The sequence below is a fragment of the Podarcis muralis genome, chromosome 2 (genome assembly GCF_964188315.1).
Source record: "Podarcis muralis chromosome 2, rPodMur119.hap1.1, whole genome shotgun sequence".
NCBI classification, from domain to species: Eukaryota; Metazoa; Chordata; class Lepidosauria; order Squamata; family Lacertidae; genus Podarcis; species Podarcis muralis.
The window spans coordinates 19,859,642-19,886,938 of record NC_135656.1 but is presented as its reverse complement, the minus strand read 5'-3'; the positions used below and the strand labels follow the sequence as shown (position 1 = coordinate 19,886,938).

At 47.7% G+C, this 27,297-nt stretch overlaps 1 protein-coding gene across 3 annotated transcripts in view; it reads right to left on the bottom strand.

Annotated features, from left to right (window-relative positions):
- The window catches only part of RAB11FIP4 (RAB11 family interacting protein 4), a 211,044-nt gene that overhangs the window by 107,986 nt on the left and 75,761 nt on the right, over positions 1 to 27,297 (bottom strand). For all 3 annotated transcript variants that reach the window (XR_013391779.1, XM_028711385.2, XM_028711404.2), the window contains exon 3: positions 15,710 to 15,798. Coding sequence is in view for 2 of the 3 variants with exons in the window: in XM_028711385.2 (XP_028567218.2) it covers positions 15,710 to 15,798 (89 nt within the window). In the remaining variant the exon portion in view is untranslated. The remainder of the gene's footprint in view (positions 1 to 15,709; positions 15,799 to 27,297) is intronic.

The following is a 27,297-nucleotide window of genomic DNA, read 5'->3' as shown; positions in this document are numbered from 1 at the left end:
GTTGTGTGCTCATCTCTCTCTATAGGCCGGAAGCCAGCGCTGTCCGCAGACACTTCCGGGTCACGTGGCCAGCGTGACAAAGCTACTCTGGCGAGCCAGCACCAGCGCAGCACACGGAAACGCTGTTTACCTTCCCACTGGTAAGCGGTCCCTGTTTATCTACTTGCACCTGGGGGTGCTTTCCAACTGCTAGGTTGGCAGGCGCTGGGAACGAACGATGGGAGCGCACCCCGCCACGGGGATTCGAACCACCGACCATGCAATCGGTAAGTCCTAGGCACTGAGGTTTTACCCACAGTGCCACCCACGTCCCAACAGAAACCTAGGACAATTTATATCCAGCACCAGAATGGACTGGCATAAACGTATGTCAGCTTGATGGCTCACAAGTTGCGGAAGCCTGAACACACTCCATGCGATGCTGCCGTGAATCTTTCTAGGATCTCAAATCGCCGACGACACATTCCTTCCCATTCTGCTGCTTGCACACACAAGCATTCTTCTCACAACCTCTCCATTTGGCTTTCGCTTTCCTCAGATGGAAAACTTTTCCCTTGCACAATTCTTCTTCCACGCAGTATTTCTGCATCCTTATTAAGCAAAGGTCAAACCGTTTGTATCATGTTTTAATTCTTAATTGAAATTTCACAGTGATATCTCAGCAGCTGCCAATGGAGTTGTGGGAATCCCTTGAGAGCAATGCCTACAATGGTTTTTCAGGTGCTATTTTCTCCTGCTACATTTTCATTACACCCCAATGACCCCAGCCCAATTGAATGCTTGAATAAGAATAGCTCTCTCCACTCCACTACAGTGGTACCTCGGGTTAAGAACTTAATTCGTTCCAGAGGTCCGTTCTTAACCTGAAATTGTTCTTAACCTGAGGTTAGCTAATGGGGCCTCCCGCTGCCACCGCGCAATTTCTGTTCTCATCCTGAAGCAAAGTTCTTAACCCGAGGCACTATTTCTGGGTTAGCGGAATCTGTATCCTGAAGCGTCTGTAACCTGAAGGTACCACTGTAGTTGAAATCCTGTAACCTGAGGTACCACTGTAGTTGAAATCCTCTCAGTGTGCAAGGAGGGCAGAAATCTTTTTGGATTGTGTGCAGAGCTGCACTTTCTCCCCAAAGTGGAAGGAAATAACCTCCCATCGGGTTAAAGTAGATTAGCCAAATAAAGTAGATTAGCCAAAATGTTGAGTTGCTGAGGTCTGTTACGCAAGCTGTGAAGACTCTGCGGATCCCTAAGTTTGCCAATGTCTGTTGGCATCGGTTGCTGTGATGTTTGGGCTGAAGAAGGCTTTTGAAACTCCCAAACGACTGACCAGGAGGGAGGGAACATGCCAGTCATGCATGTTTCTCTGCCAGGGTCCTACTCGAGAGTAGGACGAGCTCCTAGCAGTTATATCCCCCCCCCCCGGTTCAAACTGTACTAAATGCACTTTGGGGAATTATTACATTGCAGACAGACACCGCCAATTAGTACACCAGCAATATCTGGGTCACGTTAGCAAAGGCAGGGGGCACGCACATCGCCCATAGGATATGCTTCAAGTTGCACAACATTGCAACAATTACGCCCAAATCTGAGACAGCTTGGAAGATGCTCTTGGAAAATTAATGTGGAGGTTGGGAAGAATTCCTATCAGGTGCCAGTTAAGAGATCCTACACGTTGCAGTCACAGAAAATGAGAAGGTTACTGTACTCAAAAGTGCACCACTATGTTTGGCCTGTAGGGGCAGCAGTAAGAAATACGAGATAAAATAATCCACCATGAGGTCTATTATGCTCCCATTCAAAGACAGTACCTACTTCACTGAAAACAGACCATTTTTTAAACACAAGATCACTTTGCAGAAACTCACCGCGACTCTTTTCTCTTTTTGCCTTTGTAACGAGACGCAGGAGCTCTTTTGCTCAATTTACTGTTGTATTTAAACCCCGAGGAGGTTGATAATTTTTATGCATGCTTTTTATTTACTAAGAAAGGGAGGGCACTTGGCTCTTAGCATGTGGCTGTAGAAATTCAGCATGTAATTCAGCTGACTGTCAGGTGAACGCGGGCAATTTCCATTTAAATTAGTCCCTAGTAGGTGGTGCATTATTCTTCTGCCACGCTGGGTAATTGTCCACTTGGGGATTTCTTGGAAATTGTAGGGAATATGCTTCCGAGATGCTGTATGCGCACGTTTGCGCATGCAGGATGGGTGGGTGGAGAGACAGCGAAGATGAATTGCCGAAAGCCTTGCACTTTGTAGGAACGATAAGCCCAGAGTCAGAGAAGGAAATATGTGGCCCGTCTATTAGCACTGTGTTATACTTTTATAATAGGATTATAGCTATAAATAATGGCAACATGTTCATTCCCAATGCAACCTTGCTCCTATAATCACATCTGAAACAAAGCAGAATGGAGCTTTTCTCCCTGCAGAGACATAGAAAGTCACTGCAGGAGTCCCTAAGTGTCTCCCTGCTCCCACCCCAAACAGCAAGGATTAAGTGGCAAAAAATTTCTGCCATTGATGGAATCCAACTGAGATGCAAACCCTCTAGGTCCCCCACCTCTCCAGAGCTTGGTTACAGAGCCTCCAAGTGTCCCTATTTTCCAGGGACAGCCCCGGATTTACAGAAGTCGTCTCAGTTTCTGATTTGATTCTGGAATGTCCCGCTTTTCCTTAGCATGTCCCTATTTTCATTGGAGAAATATTGGAGAGTATGGAATAGGACCAGGGACGCGGGTGCCGCTGTGGTCTAAACCACTGAGCCTCTTGGGCTTCCCAATCAGAAGGTCGGCGGTTCAAATCCCAACAATGGGGTGAGCTCCTGTTGCTCTGTCCCAGCTCCTGCCAACCTAGCAGTTCGAAAGCATGCCAGTGCAAGTAGATAAATAGGTACTGCTGAGGTGGGAAGGTAAACGGCGTTTCCATGCACTCTGGTTTCTGTCACAGTGTCCCGTTGTGCCAGAAGCGGCTTAGTCATGCTGGCCACATGACCCGGAAAGCTGTCTGTGGACAAACACCGGGTCCCTTGGCTTGAAAGTGAGATAAGTGCCGCAACCCCGTAGTCGCCTTTGACTGGACTTAACTGCCCAGGGGTCCTTTGCCTTTTTGCACAGGGGTGTAGTTAAAGAGTAAAAAGCTATAAATTTCCAATCTGTTTTCCACAGATGTTCCCACTTTATCATGGTTATTGTGTACCCAAAGTCTTGCGACCATTTAACCATAGATGCAGTGACCTCCTCCTCCTTGACTTCCCAGTCAAGGAGGAGTCGGTATGCTTTGGAGAGTGTTTTAGATTTAGAATTTACTATATCGGCATCTTAAAAAGCAGAGACATCACCTTGCCAACAAAGGTCCGTATAGTTAAAGCTGTGGTTTTCCCAGTAGTGGTGTATGGAAGTGAGAGCTGGACCATAAAGAAGACTGGTCACCAAAGAATTGATGCTTTTGAATTATGGTGCTGGAGGAGACTCTTGAGAGTCCCATGGACTGCAAGAAGATCAAACTTCTCCATTCTGAAGGAAATCAGCCCTGCGTGCTCACTGGAAGGACAGATCCTGAAGCTGAGGCTCCAATACTTTGGCCACCTCATGAGAAGAGAAGACTCCCTGGAAAAGACCCTGATGTTGGGAAAGATGGAGGGCACAAGGAGAAGGGGACGACAGAGGACGAGATGGTTGGACAGTGTTCTCGAAGCTACCAGCATGAGTTTGACCAAACTGCGGGAGGCAGTGGAAGACAGGAGTGCCTGGCGTGCTGTGGTCCATGGGGTCACAAAGAGTCGGACACGACTAAACAACAACAACAAATATTGGCTTCGAATCTAGAAGTTTCAATATCATCAATTATACAAGATATTCAAAATAGACAAACAAAAAGGTTTCGCCATAGAGACTTATGTGCTGCTTTTTCATCGAGCATCACAGAGCCTGGAGGGCAGCTGAGGGGGAGGCAGCGGGCAGAGGCCAGCCCCACACTGCTTTTTCGGGCAGCGCGGTGCCTGCAGATGTCCAAGGCATTGTATCACTCCCAGAAGAAACACCGTGGCTCAGGCACACTGCAGGCCCAGCCCTGCTCACAGCGCCAGTGTGCGCCAGTTGTGTCCTTCTGAGCCACCATCTGGTGGCAGCGGTGGGGGGACGCAGCAACTCAGTGCCCTAAGAGTACAGCTCTGGGCCACGCTGCTTTGGTGAATGATGCATCGTGTTGTGGGGTGCCTGGACTTGGGTGACACCTTGGTGTCCGGCGTGCTGCCCGCAAGGTGAGTGCTGCCCAGTGAGCCCCCCGTCCCACCCCCCTAGCTATGTGACTGGTTATGTGACCACCAAGCCAAGGAGATATATAACTATACAACCTTTAGAAGACATCTGCTGGCAGCTCTGAATAAGGAACTTTTTTAATGCTTAATGTTGTATTACCTTTTCATATATGTTGGAAGCCTCCCAGAGTGACTTGACAAAATCAAAACAAATCCCAGAAGAAGGTGATGTTGCAACTCTGTTCATGTGGCTGTAATTTGTTTTATCAATTTTTTTTCATTCTGAATCTTAAAATGGTTGTAAGCTGCCTTGGGACCTGCTGGTGAAGGGGGGGGGGGGAGTTGTTCTTCAACATCAACTTCGTTGGACCGGTCATGTTGTGCGGATGCCTGATTATCGTCTTCCAAAGCAACTACTCTATTCCGAACTTAAAAATGGAAAGCGTAATGCTGGTGGTCAACAAAAGAGGTTTAAAAACTCTCTCAAGGCAAATCTTAAAAAATGTAGTACAGTGGTACCTCAGTTTTCGAACATAATCCATTCTGGAAGACCGTTCGACTTCCGAAACGATCAAAAACTGAAGCATGCATTTCCAGACGCATTTACTTATGGAAAACTTAAAACGGAAGCTGCATGGCACGTTCAACTTCTGAAAAGCATTTGGAAGCTGAAGCAGTCACTTCCAGGTTTTTGGAGTTTGAAAACCGAAACGTTTGACTTCTGAGACATTCGAGAACTGAGGTATATAAAGGTATATAAACACTGACAATTGGGAAACACTGGCCGGTGAGTGCTCCAATTGGAGAACAGCCTCTACCTAAGGCAGCATAGACTTTGAAGATGCTCGAACTCAGAATGAAAGGTGCTAAGAGGGTTTGGCAAACCCTCACCATGATCAGCTCCTGCCTGGAAACCTATGTCCCCACTGTGGGAGGACGTGTGAATCCAGAATTGGCCTCCACATCCACCTACGGACACACCCCTAAGACCGTGTTCATGGAAGACAATCTTACTCTGCTACGAGTGATCGCTAGAGAAGAAGAAGGAGGAGGAGGAGGAGGAGGAGGGGGGGGGAGGGCATAATAAATATAATGCTGATAGTGGCAGAGGGTGGGGTAGTAAATATGATGATGATGATGGAAAGGATATCCTTATAAGCATCCTTGACTGATTCCTTTTCCTTTTATACCTCCATGCAGAGGGATTCTACACAGTCTCTCTTGGTAAGCTATTTCACTGCTGAATTTGTCATCCTCCGGATTAGTAACATCAGTCTGCTGGAAGGAAATGCAGACCCCTTTTGTGCCTAGCGATTACAAACAGATGCTGAGCTGATTGCTTTTGACTATGCACGGTGGGCAAAGGAAGGAAGTGGGGAACTTTCATCTTCAGATGCGATACATAAAATGCCACACATCTGGAGATATAACCAAAGCCAGAACGGAACAGTGAATTGTTGTTTTTTTAAGTGTGGGGGAGAGAACAAAGAGCATTATTTACATGACGTGCTTCTGTCCCACCATTTCTGCAAGGAAGGAGCCCACACCAGAGCTCACCACAGACTGCCATGTTTTGAACTCACAGCACCCTTGCAAGATGAACAGACATTTTGCCCCTCTCCCCCATCAACAGGAAACCCTCCCGCAACAGGTCTTCCTCCCCTCAAGCAAACACAATTAGGGCTAGCGCTGGCGCAGCACTTAAAATAACGATCGATTTTTCCTGCCATGTGAAATGTCTGTTAATGTGGGTTTGCCATCACTGTTGCTGTGCCCCTGGGTCCCCTTTGTCCACTAAGCATCTTTCAGATGACTTATTTCAACTGACAGCGGAAGCTAAAAAGCAAGGAGCGATCCGAGAGAGGAGAAATCCCTAAACTCCTCTCCTCCCTTCCAAGCTGCTTCTGCTTTTCTTAAAGTCCCCAGAGGGCTGCCCAAAATGGAATGTGGCCCTTGGCCCATGTCACGAGTTTGTGCAGGAGCCAGGCCCTGTGACCAGTAGGGCTTCGCAGGATTGAGGCCTTCCTAAGTTTTTTCTGGAGAGGCAAGGCACGGCCGCACAGGTGAGGCCGCTTGGTAACTCACTGCACCTGGTGGCAAGAGCCGGGAAGTATCCCTAAGGTCAGCATTCCCTTCGGCTCTTGGTGTGATGGCCTGGGAATCTGATTCAGAGGCTGAACCGGAGGAATCCCAGCCTGCACAGGAGTCCCCGCCTCCAGGGCCGGCTGAGCTGGGGCAGGGCCTTGGATCTGAAGTGCCTGCACCTGTGCCGGATGCTCAGGAGCAGACAACAGATGAATCCACTCTGGCTCCGGGGTGATGGAGGACCCATTGCCTGCAGGTGCTCCTCTCCCAGCCCTGTCAGGAGAAGGTGAGGCGGCCTCTGGGTCCAGTAACCCTCCAGCCTCTCCTGAGCTGCAGAGGCTCAGGGCAGAGAGGCGGAGGGAACTAAGTTCTTGCAGGAGGAGTGTTCACCTTAAGGCCAGGAGAGGCGAGTCACCTGTGGACCGGGACTGCCCTAGGCCCCAGAGGAGATAAAGGCCAGTCAACCCCAGGTTGCGGGAGCAACATCGTTGGAAACCTGTTTCTGCCAGCACCCAGACCTGTTTTTCTGGAGTTCCTGACCACGCCCGGCTTCTTGCTTTGGACCCCGCTTCACCCTTGGTGGACAGTCTCCAGACCCTCGACCCAAGACTGGACTCTGACCACGCCTCACGGTAACCCCCCCCCCCGGGACCAGCACACTTGGCCACAGCAACAAGTTTCCTGCCTTGCTGCATTTGGCTTCTTGCTTCCTGATCCTCAGACCTCAGCTTCTTGACTCCTTGCTTCTTAACCCTCGGACCCTCGACTTCGTGACTCCCTGCTTCTTGACCCTTGGACCCCTGGCTTCTGGACTCTCATTCCTGCTCCCACCCCGCCATCTTGCCCCTGGTCCGGACGTCCTCAGCCAGGACGTCGATCGCCCATAGACCGGACAGTGACAGCCCATCTCTGGGATAAAGGATTCAAGAGCCCATGAGACAGGCCAATTGTGTGTTCTCTTAATATTAAAGGTAAAGGTAAAGGGGGCCCTGACCATTAGGTCCAGTCGTGACCGGCTCTGGGGTTGCGGTGCTCATCTCGCTTTATTGGCCAAGGGAGCCGGCGTACAGCTTCCGGGTCATGTGGGCAGCATGACTAAGCCGCTTCTGGTGAACCAGAGCAGCACACGGAAATGCCATTTACCTTCCCGCCAGAGTGGTACCTATTTATCTAGAACTGAGCAATGGGAGCTCATCCCATCGCAGGGATTCAAACCGCCGACCTTCTGATCAGCAAGTCCTAGGCTCTGTGGTTTAACCTACAGCGCCACCCGCATCCCTTCTCTTAATCTTAGAAAATAGCTAAAACTTGCAAACTCCTTGACAACTACTAGCATAGGGGCCATCTATGGGGGGGCTGTGGCACCCACAAATTTTCAGGGAATGGGCTGAGGGCTCCCCAGCTTCTGCTCCCCAGCATGTGCACATTGGCACACCCTCATGACGTGTGCAAGTGACGCAGATCACGTGTTGGGCACCCACTGTCCTGGGGCAAAGGCGCACACCTGCCTACTAGTGACCATCAGACTTCTCCTGAAACCCTCTCATTCTTAATATTATAGCAGAAGGGTTTGAGCAAGGAAGTAGGGGAATGATGGGAAAACACAAAATACAAGAAATGTGATAGATAAGGCTGAAATATCACCCCTCCCTTTCCAATGCATCTCTAATGGGAGCAGAGATTTGTGCTGGCTTTTTAGATGGAAGAGCCATAGCTTGCAAAAGGCCCCAGGTAAAGGTAAAGGAGCCCTGGACAGTTAAGTTCAGTTAAAGGCTGGGGCGCTCATCTCGCTTTCAGAGTGCACAGAAACACCATTTACCTTCCCATCACACTGGTACCTATTTATCTACTTGTACCAGTGTGCTTTCGAATTGTTAGGTTGGCAGGAGCTGGGACAAAGCAACAGGAGCTCACTTCATCGTGGGGATTCAAACCGCTGACCTTCCAATTGGCAAGCCCAAGAGGCTCAGTGGTTTAGACCACAGTGCTACCCGTGCCCTGGCATGCCAAGGTGGAGATTGATTTGTTCTCTGCCTGAAATCCCGGAGAGCTGTTGCCAGTCAGAGTAGGCAGTTCTGATCTAGATTGATGGACCCGATGGCCTGTCTCAATATAAGGCGGTTTCGTCTCCGCTACTTCTGATTCAAGTTGAGACTTATGGTGCTGAGCTGTTTGGGTTATAATAAAAACCAGTCCTTCACTTCCCCCTCTCCTTGAAGCTGCTAATTTGCGTAGAAATCGAGCCACAACCATTACCCCCATCCTTTTTTTTTCTTTTTGACCTGGTCTGGGTGTCAGCAGATGATGGCCAACTGACCCTTTCAGCAGGATTTGAGAGAGGGGAGGAGAAGGGAAAGACTGGAGGCTCAGTAGGGAACTCACTAATTGCTCCAGCAAATATTTTCTAAGCCACAGATCAGCTGGTGTGCTGGGCTCCATCCCAGAAGCCAACCCAATTTATTTGTCATGTTTCAACACTCCCTCCCCCCTCCTTGTTCATGCTGTGTATTGAATCACTTGGCAGGTATGCAGAAACTGCTCCAGACTGGGCTGACACTTTTTGAAATACAATTAGCTCCTTACCTTGCTAAGGAGGCAGACTGACAGCTAAGAAGGGGGTGGGGGAGAGCAAGAGAGAGAGAGGGCCTGCAAGGGCACAAACAAGGGAGGGATGTGAATGAAGGAACAAGCAGCCAACCAACAGCATTCAGCGCCAGCGCCGCATGAGAATCTTAACCAATGAGCAGCACCATTGTATCTAACTTCATTAACCCCAAGGTTCTGAACCCCCCCCCCCCACCAGATGCCAAAGTTTAGTACTAGTTTTGTGCCATTTTTGTGCTGTTTCTTGGGGGGGGGGTCCCCCCAAGCCAATTTGTGGCTGCATGGGTGGAATCCCCTTTACACAAGCAGAAGTCCTTGCCCAGGGCTTCTGCTGATGGGGTTGGTTAGGCGAATCCCACCCTCTAGCTTGTGTTCAGCTAAGTCCTACTTAGACTCACTGAACGTTAATAAACCCAAGTTCATCATGCTTATTAACTTCAGCAGGTCTACTGTGAGCAGGACTAGCATCGACTCCCACCCACTAACCAGGGGCGCCGACTTATAAAAAATATTGGGGGGGCCCATACCGACTTATAAAAAATATTGGGGGGGCCCAAGACCTCCAAACCGCTGCTGCTGGGGGAACGAAAGGGGCGAGCCCCGGGCTGCCCCGACCTTAAGTGAACCTGTGAGGGCCCGCCCTTTGTGGCAGCCGATTGGCTGCCGCCGTGGGCGGTGAATATTAATGAGCTAGGGGGAATCCCCGCTTCTCGCGGGGCTGATGCCAGCCCCGCGAGATTGTTGATGGGTCGAGAGCCCGCAACCCCACCCCCTCTCTAGATCGGGAGTGGCTTTGTTTTAACTCATTACTGAATGTATTTTAAAAGGTAACTATCGTCAAACAAGGAAAATAAAAAATACCAACATAATTTTGTGATTTTACAAAGCATAATATAACTAATACTTTTCTTAAATTATTGGGGGGGCAGAGCCCCCCCAAACGAATTTTTGAGGGGGCTCGGGCCCCCTCAGGCCCCATGGAGTCGGCGCCTATGCCACTAACCCAATCTCACGCTTTCCACCCATTCACACAACCACTACCACCATCTCATGCAATGTTTGTACCAGCAAATCACGCACACTCTAGCCACTGGCATTCAGCAACGCCACATCCCAGGTATGCTTGTTACAGGCTCATATCCTTCTAACAAAGGATTGTCGCAATGCATGAACAAATATCAGGTTCTCCGGTTCTTTTTCTGCAGCACGAATGGGCTCAGGGCTCACACCCACTGACTTATCAAATGCTCCCTATCCAATACACAGAGAACAATCAGTGTCATGTTGAACATCAAATATATAACACCTGCTAATTATTTGCTTTGACTCTTTGGCACAACGTCTTCATGGGTTCCATGTTCTGCCATGGCACTTCCCGTTGCATTGGCAAGAATCGGGGGAGAGGAAAAGTTTTGGACGTGGAAAACACAGACACACCAATGAGATCAGCTGGAGGAAAACAGGAGCTGTGGGTATATATGCAATTGCCTGCTGACTGGGAACCTAAGTTGCACATTGTTTAAGCAACCACCCTGCTATTCAACATTAAATTAGCACCAACACTCTGCTAGGTCACATTACAAGGCTCTCTCATTGTTGTTGACAAAGCCGAATCCCCTGGGATGCTGAAAATAACATCTCTTCCTCCCTTGTGTTCTTCTGGGGTGGAGAGTTTGGCACCCCAAGACTGAACAGAAGCAGCTGCTCATTAAAGGGAATATGGGAAGCTGGAGGGAGCCAAGAGAACAGACAGGTGCCTTACTTTGCCTAACACTGACACTCTGTGGCCATTTCTCAGCATCACAGCCGTGAGCTTAGGCTTTCAAAAACAAACAAACCCAGAGGGAGCATTCACAGGACCACTGAATGAACACAGCTAAGTACACCTGGAGTACTGTATCCAGTTCTGGGCACCACAGTTCAAGAAGGACACTGACAAACTGGAACGTGTCCAGAGGAGGGCAACCAAAATGGTCAAAGGTCTGGAAACGATGCCTTATGAGGAATGACTAAGGGAGCTGGGCATGTTTAGCCTGGAGAAGAGGAGGTTAAGGGGTGATATGATAGCCATGTTCAAATATATAAAAGGATGTCATATGGAGGAGGGGGAAAGGTTGTTTTCTGCTGCTCCAGAGAAGTGGACACGGAGCAATGGATCCAAACTACAAGAAAGAAGATTCCACCTAAACATTAGGAAGAACTTCCTGACTGTAAGAGCTGTACGACAGTGGAATTTGCTGCCAAGGAGTGTGGTGGAGTCTCCTTCTTTGGAGGTCTTTAAGCAGAGGCTTGACAACCATATGTCAGGAGTGCTCTGATGGTGTTTCCTGCTTGGCAGGGGGTTGGACTTGATGGCCCTTGTGGTCTATTCCAACTCTATGATTCTATGATTCTAAGTTTTGGTCAGAGCAGAATCACTGAAATTAATCAAGCCCACTTAGTAATGTTCATTAATTTTAGTTGGGCTCCTCCGAGTCAGACTTAGTCAAATGTCACCCAAGAGAACCATGCCGTGTGGCACGAAGCAGAGTTTGGATTGCTCTGCTGGTTCTCCCGGGCAGAAAAACTGAAACAGAACTGAAACAACGTACAAGTACTGTGGCACCTCAGTTCTCGAACTCAATCTGTTCTGGAAGTCCATTCAACTTCCGAAAGTTTGAAAACCAAGGCGCGGCTTCTGATGGGCTGATTGGCCCTGGAAACAATGCCGACAGCCAAAACACTTCCGGGTTTGCGGTGTTCAGGAGCAGATTTGTTCGCCAACTAAGCCATTCGGGAACCAAGGTACCACTGTAACTGGTTTGCTCATTCATTCCTCTCCCCTCCGCTCTTTCTTCTCCCTCACTCGTCTCTTCAGCGCTGTCTTATTTTGATGTCTTACTCTGTGCAGCATAATGCGAGTTGATGTTGTTGTGTTAATTAATTGTGGAGGAGGGAAAACGCTGGTGTTTGAGTGAATCCATATTACCTTGCGTATGTTTTCTTTAACTGCATGTCAGGGAACTGCCATCAGTGACGGAGGGAGAGAGCAAGCTCCAGAGGGATCCCAGAGAGCGTCCCTGGATTGGGAGAGGCAGCCCATCTTCTGGGGAAGGGAAGCAGCGTAGCTCCAGTGGAGAAGGGGGGCAGATGGGGGAATCGGCGAGGCGGTCCCATGACTCCTTGCCAGGGACCAGCGGGGAGAGGAAGGGTCCTCCGCTGCCTACGCCCCCCTTGCGCAGAAGGCTTCCGCGCAGGGAGAGTAGGAGGAGACTGGGCGTCAAAGAGCTTCTTTGCTGGAAGAAGTTTAAGAAATGCCCACTGACGGATTCTGCCAGCGATTGAGACAGCCACGGGTGAGTGGCTGTCCAGACAGGAAAGGTTCACTCAGGCAACCCAGCCAGGTGTTGGCACAGGCTTACACACGAGCAACCCCTAGAACCGTTACACTGCAGTCCCTTATAAAGCTGAATGAACCTCACCCCAGTGAAACTATCAAAAATGTATAAAAAAACCAATCAAATCTCAGTTGGAGATGCAAAACAGAGGTGGGGACAATGTATCATATGTGGTGGGGGTGCAAAGTGGTGAAACAATTCTGGATTACGATACATGAAGAACTTAAAAAGATATTTAGAAGTTCAATCTTTAAAAAACCAGAGGCATTTTTGCTGGGTTTAGTATCGAGTGACATCCCTAAGGATAAAAGGAATGTATTCCTTTACGCAACCGCAGCAGTCAGCATCATAGTGGCAAAAAAATTGGAAAACTTATAAAATACCAGAATTATTAGAATGGAGAATCAAATTTCTTGAATTCGCGGAGATGGCAAAATTAACAGCATCAATTAGAGGCTACTCTAATCAAAAAATTAATAAAGAGTGGGAATGCGTTAAGGAATACATGAAAAAAGTCGGTGCTGGAACTTAAAAATTAATATGCAAAAGTTTAAAAGGCGCAAGGAGATAGGATAGTAATATAAAGGGGGGGGGGCAGAGCAGGATCATCTCTGCTCTGGACCCAGCACACAAGGTCTGATGCTGCGTGATGTGTCTCTGTGCAGTAGAGCAAAGGATCACACTCTTTGTCAGCAGCTCTCAGCAAATAGAAAAGAACAAGTGCATGGCGCACAGCCCAGGAATTATTGATTTCTGTTTCATTGAGGATGAGCACAAGGAAACCTAGAAAATAGACCCCCTGGCAGAGGCAGGATCGTTGGTGATGCTACAATGCTCCTCTGTCTATGTGCATATCGAGACCAATTAAAACCCCCAAGGATGGTGCTAAATATTTTTTTACTGACGTTAGCAGGCATGGCGGTGAGTCCCTTCATCGCCACCCAAGAAGCAGAATGCATGCAAGGCACTAGGACAGGGTAACAACAATCCAAAGAATACCATATTTTTCCGTGTATAAGCCGCCCCCATGTATAAGCTGCCCCCTATTTTGGCGGACTCCAAATTAAATAAATGAATAAATAAATTTTTATTTATACCCTGCCCTTCCTAGTTCAGAAAACTGGGCTCAGGGTGGCTAACAACAAATTTAAAACACTTAATTGTTGCAACAAAAAACAGCATAAAATACAATACAGTGGTGCCTCGCAAGACGAAATTAATTCGTTCTGCGAGTTTTTTCGTCTTGCGAATTTTTCGTCTTGCGAAGCACGGTCAAGTCGCAACTGCACCTCTTCAAGCAGTTTTAAGAAAAAGGAAACAAACTTGCAAGATGTTTTCATCTTGCGAAGCAAGCCCATAAGGAAATTCGTCTTGCAAACCAACTCAAAAAACGAAAAACTCTTTCGTCTTGCGAGTTTTTCGTCTTCCGAGGCATTCGTCTTGCGAGGTACCACTGTATAAGTCAATACATTAAGAAAATGAGGGGAGGTTGCCAAGAGCTGTTAAGCTTTTTTGGGGGAGGATTGCCCAGAGTTGTTGAGCCCGTCCCCCCTCTGCACTATCCGTGTATAAGACGACCCCAATTTTTTAACACAATTTATTAATAAAAAAACCCTCGTCTTATACATGGAAAAACACGGCAATTGCTTTTAAAGGGAAAGCTAGGAGATTTCTAGCAGGCTCCATATCTCAGACACACTTCGTCTTGCATTTAGTAAGAAGTAAAGTCAAACCACCCTAGTCTGAGGGGTAAAGGTAAAAGGTACCCCTGCCCGTACGGGCCAGTCGTGTCTGACTCTAGGGTTGTGCGCCCATCTCACTTAAGAGGCCAGGGGCCAGCGCTGTCCGGAGACACTTCCGGGTCACGTTGCCAGCGTGACGAAGCTGCTCTGGCGAGCCAGCACCAGCGCAGCACACGGAAACGCCGTTTACCTTCCCACTAGAAAGCGGTACCTATTTATCTACTTGCATTTGGGGGTACTTTCGAACTGCTAGGTGGGCAGGAGCTGGGACCGAAAGACAGGAGCTCACCCCACCGCGGGGATTCGAACCGCCGACCATGCGATCGGCAAGCCCTAGGCACTGAGGTTTTACCCACAGCACCACCCACGTCCCTAGTCTGAGGGGTAGTTTCCATCAGACAACCCCCTGGGTTGCACCTTCACATTTTTTCTCAATTCTGAGCACTGGGACAAATCCTATTATGAGTTGAATCCTGATTTAGGATGCTCAGCACCTTCACAAGCAGGCAGTCAGTGGCAAGTTCAGCGGTTTTCTGTAGGGGCCCCAACACAACATGCTGCCATGCCAAAATTTTGCAACCTATTCAAAGAACTGTGGCTGAACGGCAATGGAGGTCAGCTCACCTGGCTGGAGCTTGATGGACAGGTGCAGCAGGAGAGAGAGGTAGGTCTGGCTGGTATAGTCAAGGCCTTCCACACCACTTCCTCCTGCCCCCACCTCTCCTGCTCCACTGTCTCCGACGACCAGGAGAGGATTGGAGGAGGAGCAGCAGAAACAGATAATAATAATAATAATAATAATAATAATAATAATAATAATAATATCATTTATACCCCGCCCACCTGGCTAGATTTCCCCAGCCACTCTGGGAGGCTCCCAACAGAATATTAAAAACACCATAAGTGTTTGAGTGTGTGTACCCTTCAGTAAACTTCATCTGGTGTTGTCTTGAACCACACTATCCATCTGTCAGGTGCCACCAATGACTGAAGCAGAACTTTCCAGCTGCAAACATCTGGTTTTGGGAAAAGCTCACTCAACTAGAATCTAGTTTACGATCAGAAATGAAACAGGATGTGCACATCCATCATACTTCCACTGAGTCAATGGTTGTGGTCTCATTTTCATTTTTTGTGCAACCTACTAGACAACAGAGGACCTCCTCTAAACCAAGAGACCTTCAAGTCAGAAAAGGTACGCAAAACGTTGTAAGTACTTTCATATCCCAAATGTGAAACCACCACGACCTTTTCGAGCAACCTACATCTCAAACCCTGTTTCCATCAACAAAGAATTTTCAGTTTTGCAATCTCCCAGTTGCTCAAAGGTGTTCCTCACCCTGTGCACGCTGATCTGCATGAAAATAACACTTCTTGTCCCTAGCAATAAGTCTCAGAGCCCAGAAATAGAATGAGTACTCAGGGCCATTGAAATGCCCTCAAATTTTCAAATAAATTGCTTGGCTCTCCCAGTGTTTTCAACTTGAGTTGATGACTGCCACATCCACTATCCATAAATGCAACTGGGTAACATGAGCAGAAAGAGGCCTTGTGTAAAGTGGAAGAAATTGCTGGAATGCTCAACTTCCCACCCTCAGCCGACCAATTCCACACAGAGGTTTTAAAAACAGAGACTCCTTTTACCTGGTAGTAGTAATCCACATACTCCGTCTCATAGCGCTGAGGTCTGAGGCCCTCAGCAGACAATGCATCCTTCAGTAACTCTTCACAGCCTAAAAATAAGAAGGGGAAGATGTTCAGAACTGCATTCCTTCCAACAGTTTAGGATAGAAACATGTGTGCATGCCTCAGCTAGAGGGAAGGTGAAGAGGCATTTGGGATATTGCAAATATTACCGTATTTTTTGCTCTATAAGACTCACTTTTTCCCTCCTAAAAAGTAAGGGGAAATGTGTGTGCGTCTTATGGAGCGAATGCAGGCTGCGCAGCTATCCCAGAAGCCAGAACAGCAAGAGGGATTGCTGCTTTCACTGCACAGCGATCCCTCTTGCTGTTCTGGCTTCTGAGATTCAGAATATTTTTTTTCTTGTTTTCCTCCTCCAAAAATTAGGTGCGTCTTGTGATCTGGTGCGTCTTATAGAGCAAAAACTACGGCAATTATTAGTAGCAGGGGCATTGCACTGTTTGCAAGCACGCGGGGCGGGTTAAGGGTGAGAAGGGTGCCCTTCATCTTCCATGCTCCCCGTCCCTGAACGCCATGTTGTTCCCAGTGTTGTTTCTGGGAATGAATGTCTCTCTCCAACATAGCCTTTGGGGCTAGTGGAGATGGGTAGTAGCAATAGCATAAGCTATTGTTCATGCTGCTACAGAGGTGAGGAGTTCCGCTCAGCATTGGGGGGGGGGGGGTTGCTCGTCGCATGCGAATGTTGTTCAGTTGTGGGTGAACATATCAGACGACACAGCGATTCTTCAAACAGCTCTTGTTTATTCACAGGCCCAGAACAGAACTGGGCTGAAGGGTTCAGCCAGGCTGCTTATATAGAGCTCAACTACAAAGCAACAGTAACAACTTTCTGTAACTATCCAATCACTGAACGTCACTTTCAGTTCCTTATTTGCATATGTGGACCTGAGTGAAAACTATCTACAGTATCCCCCTGCTGGCCCAGGGTGAGAACTTCGGTACATAACAAATGACATCACACATGAGATGTCGCACATGTCAGGAGGAGGCTGTGGGGCCCGCCAAGGTCCACCACCACTGCAGAGGGGCCCGATGAGGCTCAGCCCCTCAAGATTGCAGGGAGGCCCTCAACCCCGTCCCCACATATGTTGTTGTTGTTGTTGTTGTTGTTGTTTATTGAAATTATATAACACCCTATACCCAGAGGCAGTTCACAGAAAAGATCAACATAAAAACTACAATATATATAATCAAAATAAAAACAACAACCCAATAACACCCCTCCCCCAAAGACCCACATTTTAAAGGGTATAGAATGTTTATTAGGTCAGCCAAAGGCTTGGTTAAAAAGGAACGTTTTCCCTTGGCGCCTAAAGATGTATAATGAAGGAGCCAGGTGAACTTCCCTAGGGAGAGTGTTCCACAGACGGGGAGCCACTGCAGAGAAGGCCCGTTCTCATGTTGCCACCCTCTGGACCTCTCAAGGAGGGGACACACGAAGGAGGGCTTCAGAAGATGATCTCAGGTTCATATGGAAAGAGGCAGTCCTTAAGGTATTGCGGTCCTGAGCCGTTTAAGGCTTTATAGGTCAAAACCAGCACTTTGAATTGGGCCCGGAAACTAATTGGTAGCCAGTGCAGTTGGACCAGGATCGGTGTAATATGCTCAAACCGTCTTGCTCTGGTGAGCAACCTGGCTGCTGATTTCTGCACTAGCTGAAGTTTCCAGACTGTCTTCAGAGTCAACTCTACGTATAACGCATTGCAGTTATCTAACCTTGAGGTTACCAGAGCATAGACAACAGTAGTTAGGGTATCCCTGTCCAGATAGGGGCGTAGCTGGGACACAGCGGAAGCTGATGTAAGGCACTCCGGGCCACTGATGCCATCTGAACCTTGAGCAACAGCAAAGGATCCAGGAGTACCCCTAAGCTATGAACCTGCTACTTCAGAGGAAGTGTAATCCCATCAAGACCAGGTGACCTTCCATCCATCTAGTCTAGGGAACCACCTACTAACAGTGCCTCAGCCTTATTTGGACTGAGCTTCAGTTTGTTGGCTCTTATCCATTCCATTACCTAGGCAAGACACTGGCGCCTATGTTGCTGCTGCTACAACAATGGTTGCTATTTTATCTCTATGTATTTTATTTATATCTCACCTACTGCTAGGCATTTTAAAATTAACAAAACAGCACAATCTTAAACACTTGATATTTAAAGAAAGGGGAACGGAAGGGATGGTTAAACAGCCGAACAAAAAGACGTCAACCGTGAACAGAAATCGTATCTAGGAAAAGCCTAAGAAAGAGGTAAGAATTAAGAAGTGGAATGAATGCAGACAGAGAAGCAGCAGAATAAATGTCGATAGCAAGGGAACTCCAATGATAAGGGCCGAGGGAGCTGAACACAGGCGTGTAAAGAGTTTGCTTCTGTCTAAAAAGGAGAGGGGGCAGGATGGAACTGTAGAGCTGAAGCAGAGATGAAAGATTAGAGAGCAGCGAGTGAATGAAGTCACTTGAGACGAAAGATAGCTCGAACATTCTAATACAAAAGATGAATGAAAGCCAAGGAAGTTAGCAAGGCAGAGGAGTGATGGGATCACAGCGGCAAGAGGAGACAGCAAGACATGCAGCCGAATATGTGACAGAAAGGAGAGTGGTGCGTGTCAAGTTACCAGTTCTGAGTCAAACATGCAGTCTACAGAGTTTTCTCCCAGACTTCACTTGGTCAGAGGTATACTACACTAAGGGCCGTGATGCGTCCTACTTGGCAGAAGGAAACTCTCTCTGCAGACGGTCCTGTGTGGACTACATGACCTTCACTGTGCCTCCCAACCCTACAGTTCTATGATTCTATGAGTCCTTTATTTGAAGGGCTGCCAGGCTCAAGACCATCTTAAAGAAAAAGAACCCTAGGAAGATAGAACCAGGGTCTTTACCTTGGACAGCAGACAGAGCAGCCACAGAGGTCATGTGGGAATGTTCAGGGATGCAGGAGAGGATATATTGTTTGATTATATCCTTTTCCAACTTGTGTTAACAAGTTCCACAATTTAGCAGAGTAACATCCCCCTTTTTAAACTTGCAGTGGATGCGTTTGCTCAGGCTTGCTAAAGCCTCTATAATAACTGTTCTGGTATTTTCCCCTTATTCCTTCATAAATGACAAGATACGACACAGTCTTCTATAAAAGTATAAAAAGGTTTACTCACACATCATTCTGTTCACAATAGGATCCCAGAAGGCAGACTTAGTTTCTAGGTGTATGTTACTTTTCTAAGCTATCTCATAAGAAAACAGTCCCTTTGTCCTCTCTTGGCTAGAGCCAAGAGAGCATCTTTGGCTAAGCAGATGTTGCTTCTTCGATGCATGTAGTCAAAAAGAGAGAGATGGCTGCCCTGCCCTGTGCTTTTGTCGTTACCTGCACAGGTGAGGCCACGCAGTCACATGCAGAGGAAGTCTGTCCCAGCCCAGAAGGAAACAGGAAGTTTACCTGCTGGCTGGACAAACATTCCTCCCCCTGTGTAAACATGTTCACTCTAGGAATGTTGTACTTGACTGCTCTTGTGTTTCACATCCCACAGGTCACATGCTCCAGAGGCATAGCATGGGGGCGGGGCGGGGGGGCTGTCACCCAGGGTGCAGTTTTTTTGTGGGTGCATAGCTCACGACACCCTGCCAGCCTGCAGGCCTAGCAGGACATCGTGAGCTGTTGTGTCCTTTTCATGCCGCCCTCCAACTGGGTGCTGGCAGCCGATGGTATGCTGCTGCCATATTCCCATGGAACTCTGGGGATTGTAGTTCTGCGAGGTGAACAGGGCACTCTCTCTCCTAACTCTCTCTCCTGCTTGGACTACTGCAATGTGCTCTACGTGGGGCTACCTTTGAAGGTTACCCAGAAACTACAACTAATTCAGAATGTGGCAGCTAGACTGGTGACTGGGAGTGGCCACCGGGATCATATAACACCAGTCCTGAAAGACCTACATTGGCTCCGACCGAGCACAATTCAAAGCCTTGGTGCTGACCTTTAAAGCCCTAAACGGCCTCGGCCTACTATACCTGAAGGAGTGTCTCCACTCCCATCGTTCAGCCCAGACACTGAGGTCCAGCTCCGAGGGCCTTCTGGTTCCCTCACTGCGAGAAGTGAAGTTACAGGGAACCGGGCAGAGGGCCTTCTCGGCAGTGGCACCTGCCCTGTGGAAAGCCCTCCCATGAGATGTCAAGGAAATAAACAACTACCTGACTTTTAGAAAACATCTGAGGGCAGCTCTGTTTAGGGAAGTTTTTAATGTTTGATGTTCTATTGTGTTTTTAATATTCTGTTGGGAGCTGCCCGTAGTGGCTGGGGAAACCCAGCCAGATGGGCAGGTATAAACAAACTATTATTATTATTATTATTAAACAGACAGGTGTGTGTTTTTGTGTGTGTGTGTGTGTGTGTGTGTGTGTGTGTTTGTGTGTGTGTGTGTGTGTAATATTGCCACTTACTCAACCCCATGATTGTTTCAACACACCCAGATGGACGGGGTATAAGTAAAAAAATATTATTTTTTATTATTATTATTATTATTATTATTATTATTATTATTATTATTATTATTATTATTTCTATAATTCTGGGCATTTCCCAGGATTCTTTCCAGGGAAGGCATGACTGTTTAAAGTGCGGAATAGAGCTTTCCCCAGCCTTTCCTGGAGAGGCCAGGAATTGGACCTGGGAGCTTTTGCATGCAAAGCATGACTCCTCCACTGAGCCAGACTTTACAAGAGGCATTGCCTCTGGGAGGCTGTTAACGCTCTCTCTGCTACTGCTAACAAGCATGTTAGAAGCTCAGGGTCGTGGTTTTTTCTTCTTCTTTTTAATCCATGTCTGTGTTTCTATTCCAAGGACCCAAGTACAAAAATGGAACGAAGGTGCTCAATTCCCAAGTCCGTCAGAAAGACCAATTACTCTTTTTTTTAAGCACTGAGCTGTGCAAAAGGACACCGAGGAGGCAGGTTGCTTTGAAAGCCATTGAGCAACAGCCCCCACTGTTCAAACTGTGAAAATCTCTGTCTCTTCTGAAACCAATGAACCCCAGGAAGGCTGCAATTGCTTTCTGACATCTCCCTTTCTACTTGATTCCCAAGCAAAGGTATGTGGTGTTATAGATTTGGGAGGGGAACACCCCCTAAGCACTAGAAATTAATAAATGGTAGGATTTGGGGCTATTTGGGCAGTGAAGGGAGAAATACAAGCTGCAGAGGAATTCTTGACCTGGCTAAGCTAGGGCCAAACTAGGGCCATTAAGAAACAATACAAGAGAATTGTCCTTCCTCTCGCCAGGAGGTGTGAGCAGAGACTGGAAGGGTTTGGAAGGTTTCCAGTGTAACTGGGTGTGAGGTGGTCAGAAAAGAGTCTGTTACCAAAGTGTGCTGGGGAAAAGAAGGGATGAAAGAAGACTGAAATCCATCTTGAGCAGGCTGGCTGCTGGTGGCATACAAATCCCTCTTGAAACGATCGTGCTGTAAGATCTGGACTCCCTCCATGCAGGCTGCAAGTAAAGGACCCCTGGATGGTTAAGTCCAGTCAAAGGCGACTATGGGGTTGCGGCGCTCATCTCGCTTTCAGGCCAAGGGAGCCAACGTTTGTCCACAGACAGTTTTCCAGGTTATGTGGCCAGCATGACTAAACTGCTTCTGGTACAACGGGACACTGTGATGGAAGCCAGAGCACATGGAAACACCATTTACCTTCCCTCCACAGTGGTACCTATTTATCTACTTGCACTGGTATGCTTTCGAACTGCTAGGTTGGCAGGAGCTGGGACAGAGCAACGGGAGCTCACCCCATTGCAGGGATTCGAACCGCTGACCTTCTGATCGGCAAGCCAAGAGGCTCAGTGGTGTAGACCACAGCGCCACCCGCACTGCAAGTGTAAAAAGGTGAATAAGCCATATTTCTTAAAGCTACAGCAGTCTCTGCCGTGTTTCAGTTCTCCAAAGGAATACAGACCCCCGCTGAGTACCCGGAACCCCATGGGATCTTGCCACCAGTTGGCGGGGGGGGGGGTTAGCACCCAACTTTTGAAACAGTCTTTTTGACTGTGACATCCTGCCCCGCTATTCCCCATTGCCAAGCAGGGGAGTCACAAATAAGAAGCAGCATGGAGTTGTCAGGAAAAGTGAGAATCACACCAAATTATGCAGATTATTCACTCCAGGTTTCAAAGCAGAGGTGGGGGGAGAGAGGAGGAGGGGCTTTAGGGGAGAATTATAGACAAAGCACATGGAGCTGTTTAGGCAGGAGAACATCTCTTCAGGAATGGAAGGAGCTTTGACAGTATAATAACACTGGTTGCAGGGGGCCCTTCTGGGCGCCTGCCTCTTTCTTGTTGGCATACGGGACAAGAAACCAGGAAACAGATGCCAAAGGCATTTTACAATCCATTCTGAGGAGTCTCTTCCAGGCAGGGAAGGACCCACCTCTTCTAATGCTAAGTGATGGTTGTGAGGAAGCCTGCTAGTAAGGGCATTAATTTGTTTCTTTTAAACAGCTGGGTGCAAGAAAAGAATATATAAATAGTTGGGTGAGAACCGAGACCGACAGCAATGGTTTCCCTAGCGGGGTGCCAAAATCTCTAGAAAGAGGCAGCTTTAGAAATCATGGGATGAGACGGTTCCATCAAACAGCAAGGACAATTCAACCATTGCAGCTTCCCTGAGCTGGTGAGGTTAGATTTCAGAGCCGATCACCTGGTACTGAATGCATCCCGAAACTGGTTTGACTAAGGTGGCTTGAGAGCAAGGATTCCACCCTAGCCAGAATTGGTTGTTTTCTGCCTGTCATTGACTCTGGTTGCAGCTACTGTGGGTTTCCTTGGCTTCTGCCCCAAAGGACCAGTACTCAGTTTTAGACACATTCACTGTCAGTTTAGGGACACAGGTGGCACTGTGGGTTAAACCACAGAGCCTAGGACTTGCCGATCAGAAGGTCGGCGGTTCGAATCCTTGCGATGGGGTGAGCTCCCGTTGCTCGGTCCCTGCTCCTGCCAACCTAGCAGTTCAAAAGCACATTACAGTGCAAGTAGATAAATAGGTACCACTCTGGCGGGAAGGTAAACTGTGTTTCCGTGCGCTGCTCTGGTTCGCCAGAAGCGGCTTAGTCATGCTGGCCACATGACCCGGAAGCTGTATCCCAGCTCCCTCGTCCAATAAAGCGAGATGAGCGCTGCAACCCCAGAGTCGGCCACAACTGGACCTAATGGTCAAGGGTCCCTTTACCTTTACCTTTAATAGCTGTGATTGCAGCTGAGGGCATGGCACCACTTTGGAGGAGCAGAGGATTCCACAACATAGCTTTAGATTTTTATTTTCCTTTTAAAAGATGACAGCTTAATACAGCTGTTTGCTACAGAGATTTTCTGCCCGATTCCACCCTAGCAGCTTGAAAGCACCTAGCAGCTTGAAAGCACGTCAAAGTGCAAGTAGATAAATAGGTACTGCTCCGGCGGGAAGGTAAACGGCGTTTCCGTGCGCTGCTCTGGTTCACCAGAAGCGGCTTAGTCATGCTGACCACATGAACCGGAAGCTGTACACTGGCTTCCTCGGCCAGTAAAGTGAGATGAGCACCGCAACCCCAGAGTCGGCCATGACTGGACCTAATAGTCAGGGGTCCCTTTACCTTTACCTTTACCATCGGTTTGCCTTTCTTAGTGCAGAAAGTATTGATCTTTCCTATTCTGCCTAATTCAAGAGGGTGCTGGAAGCTTCTCTGTGTGAAAGAAACAAGCAGAAGGTTCATGATGTTTGGGTTATTTCTTCAGAGAAGCTAAGTACAGCTAATAATAATAATAATAATAATTTATTTATTTATTTATTTATTTATTTATTTATTTATTCATTCATACCCCGCCCACCCGGCTGGGTTTCCCCAGCTACTCTGGGCGGCTCCCAACAGATTAAAAACAGAATAAAACATCATGGCTTAAACTGGTTCTCTTATCTCTTCTGTCAAGGTCATGCTGACTATAAAAGTAAGGCCAGAAGGAGCCTGGGTTTCACTTTTCTCTTTCTATCTCTTTTCCCTCTGGTGTGGTGTTCTGTACATAGTATGCTTAGTGTTAAGGTTTAGTCTTATTATGTTATTGTACTGTAAGTTTAAGTTAAGTCTGCTGCAACTGGATTTCTTATGGACAGTGCCAATCCTGAATGTGTTGGAATTGTGACCATTATGCTCATTTGCCTTCAGTAGCAGTAAAGCTCTGCTGGATGAAATAGAATTGCCTCTGGTCTATTTTCTGGGAATCCTGCAACGTGTTTAAGTTGTTTCTCTGCTAACTATACACTGGACTCTAATCTGGATCCATATTGAGTAGAATTTCAATGACATTTACACACGCTATCAAAGCAGCTCACAAGCTTTTATTGAAGAGTAGTAGTATACAGTGATACCTCGGGTTAAGTACTTAATTCGTTCTGGAGGTCCGTACTTAACCTGAAACTGTTCTTAACCTGAAGCACCACTTTAGCTAATGGGGCCTCCTGCTGCCGCCATGCCGCCGGAGCACAATTTCTGTTCTCATCCTGAAGCAAAGTTCTTAACCCAAGGTAATATTTCTGGCTTAGTGGAGTGTGTAACCTTAGTGAAGCGTATGTAACCTGAAGCGTATGTAACCCGAGGCACCACTGTAACTTGTGCTTGAATTCTGATTGTGGGTTTCTGGGAGAAAAGGGTACTGCACTAGATGGGTCTGATCCAGTAGGCTCTTCTCATGTTCTTCTGTTCTTAACTGCAGATTCACTTAGTCACATAAATAGAAGGTTTTCAAGGCTCTTCATTTTAGACAGTAATTATCACAATGTGTTTCTAGATGTTTTTCTTTTTTTTTCTGTACAGGGATGCTTTCCATGGACTTGTTGCAGAAGGCAATTTAATTTTCTGTTTGTACCCTTTGGATGTTAATGACAAAGTCTCATTTGTCACCAAGCTACCTGGTGCCACTGCGTCTCAGGAGAGTCTTTAAAGCCTAAATGAGCTGCACGCACAATGCTAAGCTCACCATGCGAGACAAGGGGGCACATTCGTTAAAGTGAGCTATTGGGAAATGAAGGAGGCAAGCAATCACACAGTAAGCAGGAAGCTTTGCCAACTGGTGTCACGGAGGGCATCTGTGGCTGTGATTCATCACAGAGGCAGCGTTACCAGCCATTGCTCATACCCTTCTATTCATAACACAACCTTGCAGCAGCAACAACAAAGAAGCTCCTTCAGCCAAAGGCTTAGAAAGGCAATGGATGCTTAACTACAACAATTCATCGCACTTCTTTAGAAGAAAGAAGAGGACATTGGACAGACAAGGACTTCACAAATGTGCTCCTAATGCCATCAGGAAGTGCCAGTTGCAAAATGGCTGCCATGGAGGCATGGTCTAACACAAAATGGCTGCCGGGGTGCAAGGGGACACAGTCATTGCTGCTTTTCCATTCCCACCCCATTCTGTGGCCTAACACTTGTCTTTTTGCAGCGTGTGTGTGTGTGTGTGTGTCTCATACCCTCCAACATTTCTCCGATGAAAACAGAGACATCCTATTCCATAATAATAATAATAATAATAATTTTATTTCTACCCGGCCCATCTGACTGGGTTGCCCCAACCACTCTGGGCAGCTTCTCACATATATAAAAACCATCACAAAACATTAAACATCATAAAACTTTCCTATACAGGGCTGCCTTCAGGTGTCTTCTAAAAGTTGTATAGTTATTTATCTCATTTCTCTGATGAAAACAGGGACATCCTAAATAGAAGCAGGACATTCCTGGATCAAATCAGAAACTGGGATGGCTTCTGTAAATCCGGGACTGTCCCTGGAAAAGAGGGACACAGAGAGGGTCTGCTATCTATTGTGTCCTTCTTTCATGAAGTTCAGTAGGTCTGCACTAGCAGCGAGCAATGGTGCTCCCAGGCAGTCGCCTTTCTAGTTACTAGGTCAGCCTTATAGGATGAACATAAGCAGCAAGCTGCAGGAACAGACCAAAGCTCCATCGAGCTCAGCATCCTGCTTCCCAAAGTGACCATCCAGTTGCCCTCTGCCTCTCAGCTCTACCTCTCTTTTAAATCAGAACCAATGAAGGCGGTGAAGGTCCTGTGTGAGTGCCTGGAGGCACTTGGAGGATGGATGGTGGCTAACAGATCAAGGTTGAATCCTGACAAGACAGAAGTACTGTTTTGGGGGGACAGGGAGTGGGTGGGTGTGGGGGATTCCCTGGTCTTGAATGTGGTAACTGTGCCCCTGAAGGACCAGGTGCACAGCCTGGGAGTCATTTTGGACTCACAGCTGTCCATGGAGGCGCAGGTCAATTCTGTGTCCAGGGCAGCTGTCTACCAGCTCTACCTGGTACGCAGGCTAAGACCCTACCTGCCCGTGGACTGTCTCGCCAGAGTGATGCATGCTCTGGTTATCTTCCGCTTGGGCTACTGCAATGCGCTCTACATGGGGCTACCTTTGAAGGTGACCTGGAAACTACAACTAATCCAGAATGCAGCAGCTAGACTGGTGACTGGGAATGCCTGCTGAGACCACATAACACCGGTCCTGAAAGACCTACATTGGCTCTCAGTACGTTTCCAAGCACAATTCAAAGTGTTGGTGCTGACCTTAAAAGCCCTAAACGGCCTTGGCCCAGTATACCTGAAAGAGCATCTCCACCCCCATCATTTGCCCGGATATTGAGGTCCAGCTCCGAGGGCCTTCTGGCGGTTCCCTCACTGCGAGGTTACAGAGAACCAGGCAGAGGGCCTTCTCGGTAGTAGTGCTCGCACTGTGTAACGCCCTCCCATCAGATGTCAAGAAAATAAACAACTATCTGACTTTTAGAAAACATCGGAAGGCAGCCCTGTTTAGGAAAGTTTTTAATATTTGATGTTTTATCATGTTTTTAATATTCTGTTGGGAGCTGCCCAGAGTGGCTGGGGAAACCCAGCCAGATGGGTGGGGTATAAACATAGCTGTCAACTTTCAGATTTGAAAATAAGGGATCAGCAGCCTCACCTGTCCCGGGGACAGTCTACGGGATATCTAACAATCCGGGATAGCAGCGGGAAGCAGCAGGAAACAGTACGGAATAAGGGAATTTCCCGCAAAAAAGGGGAAGGTTGACAGCTATGGGTGTAAATAAAATAAAGAAAAAGAAGGAGGAGGAGGAGAAGGAGGAGGAGGAGACATGGAAAGCTTGGAACATGGTCAGACCCTGGTCCATTTAGCTCATCAATGTTCCCACTGACTGCCAGGGGAGCAGATTTCAGGCTAGACTCTGCTGACTCCTAACTGAAGATACCAGCAATTGAGCCTCAGGGGATCAACCAATGAGCTACAGGCTCTTTCAAGACCATTAACTGGGCATGGCGCTGCTTATCCATGAGCATCACGTCGGCTGCTGCTTTCTATTTTACAGGCCCCCTGGGAGGTTCACATGGGGAGCACAATACAAACGGGTGAATGCATTAACCCAGGCTTGCTTCCGACACGGATACATATGTTTTCCTAATGCAGGCATACACTTGGCTGCCAGCCTAGAAAATGCCAATGTGTGGAATTAATGC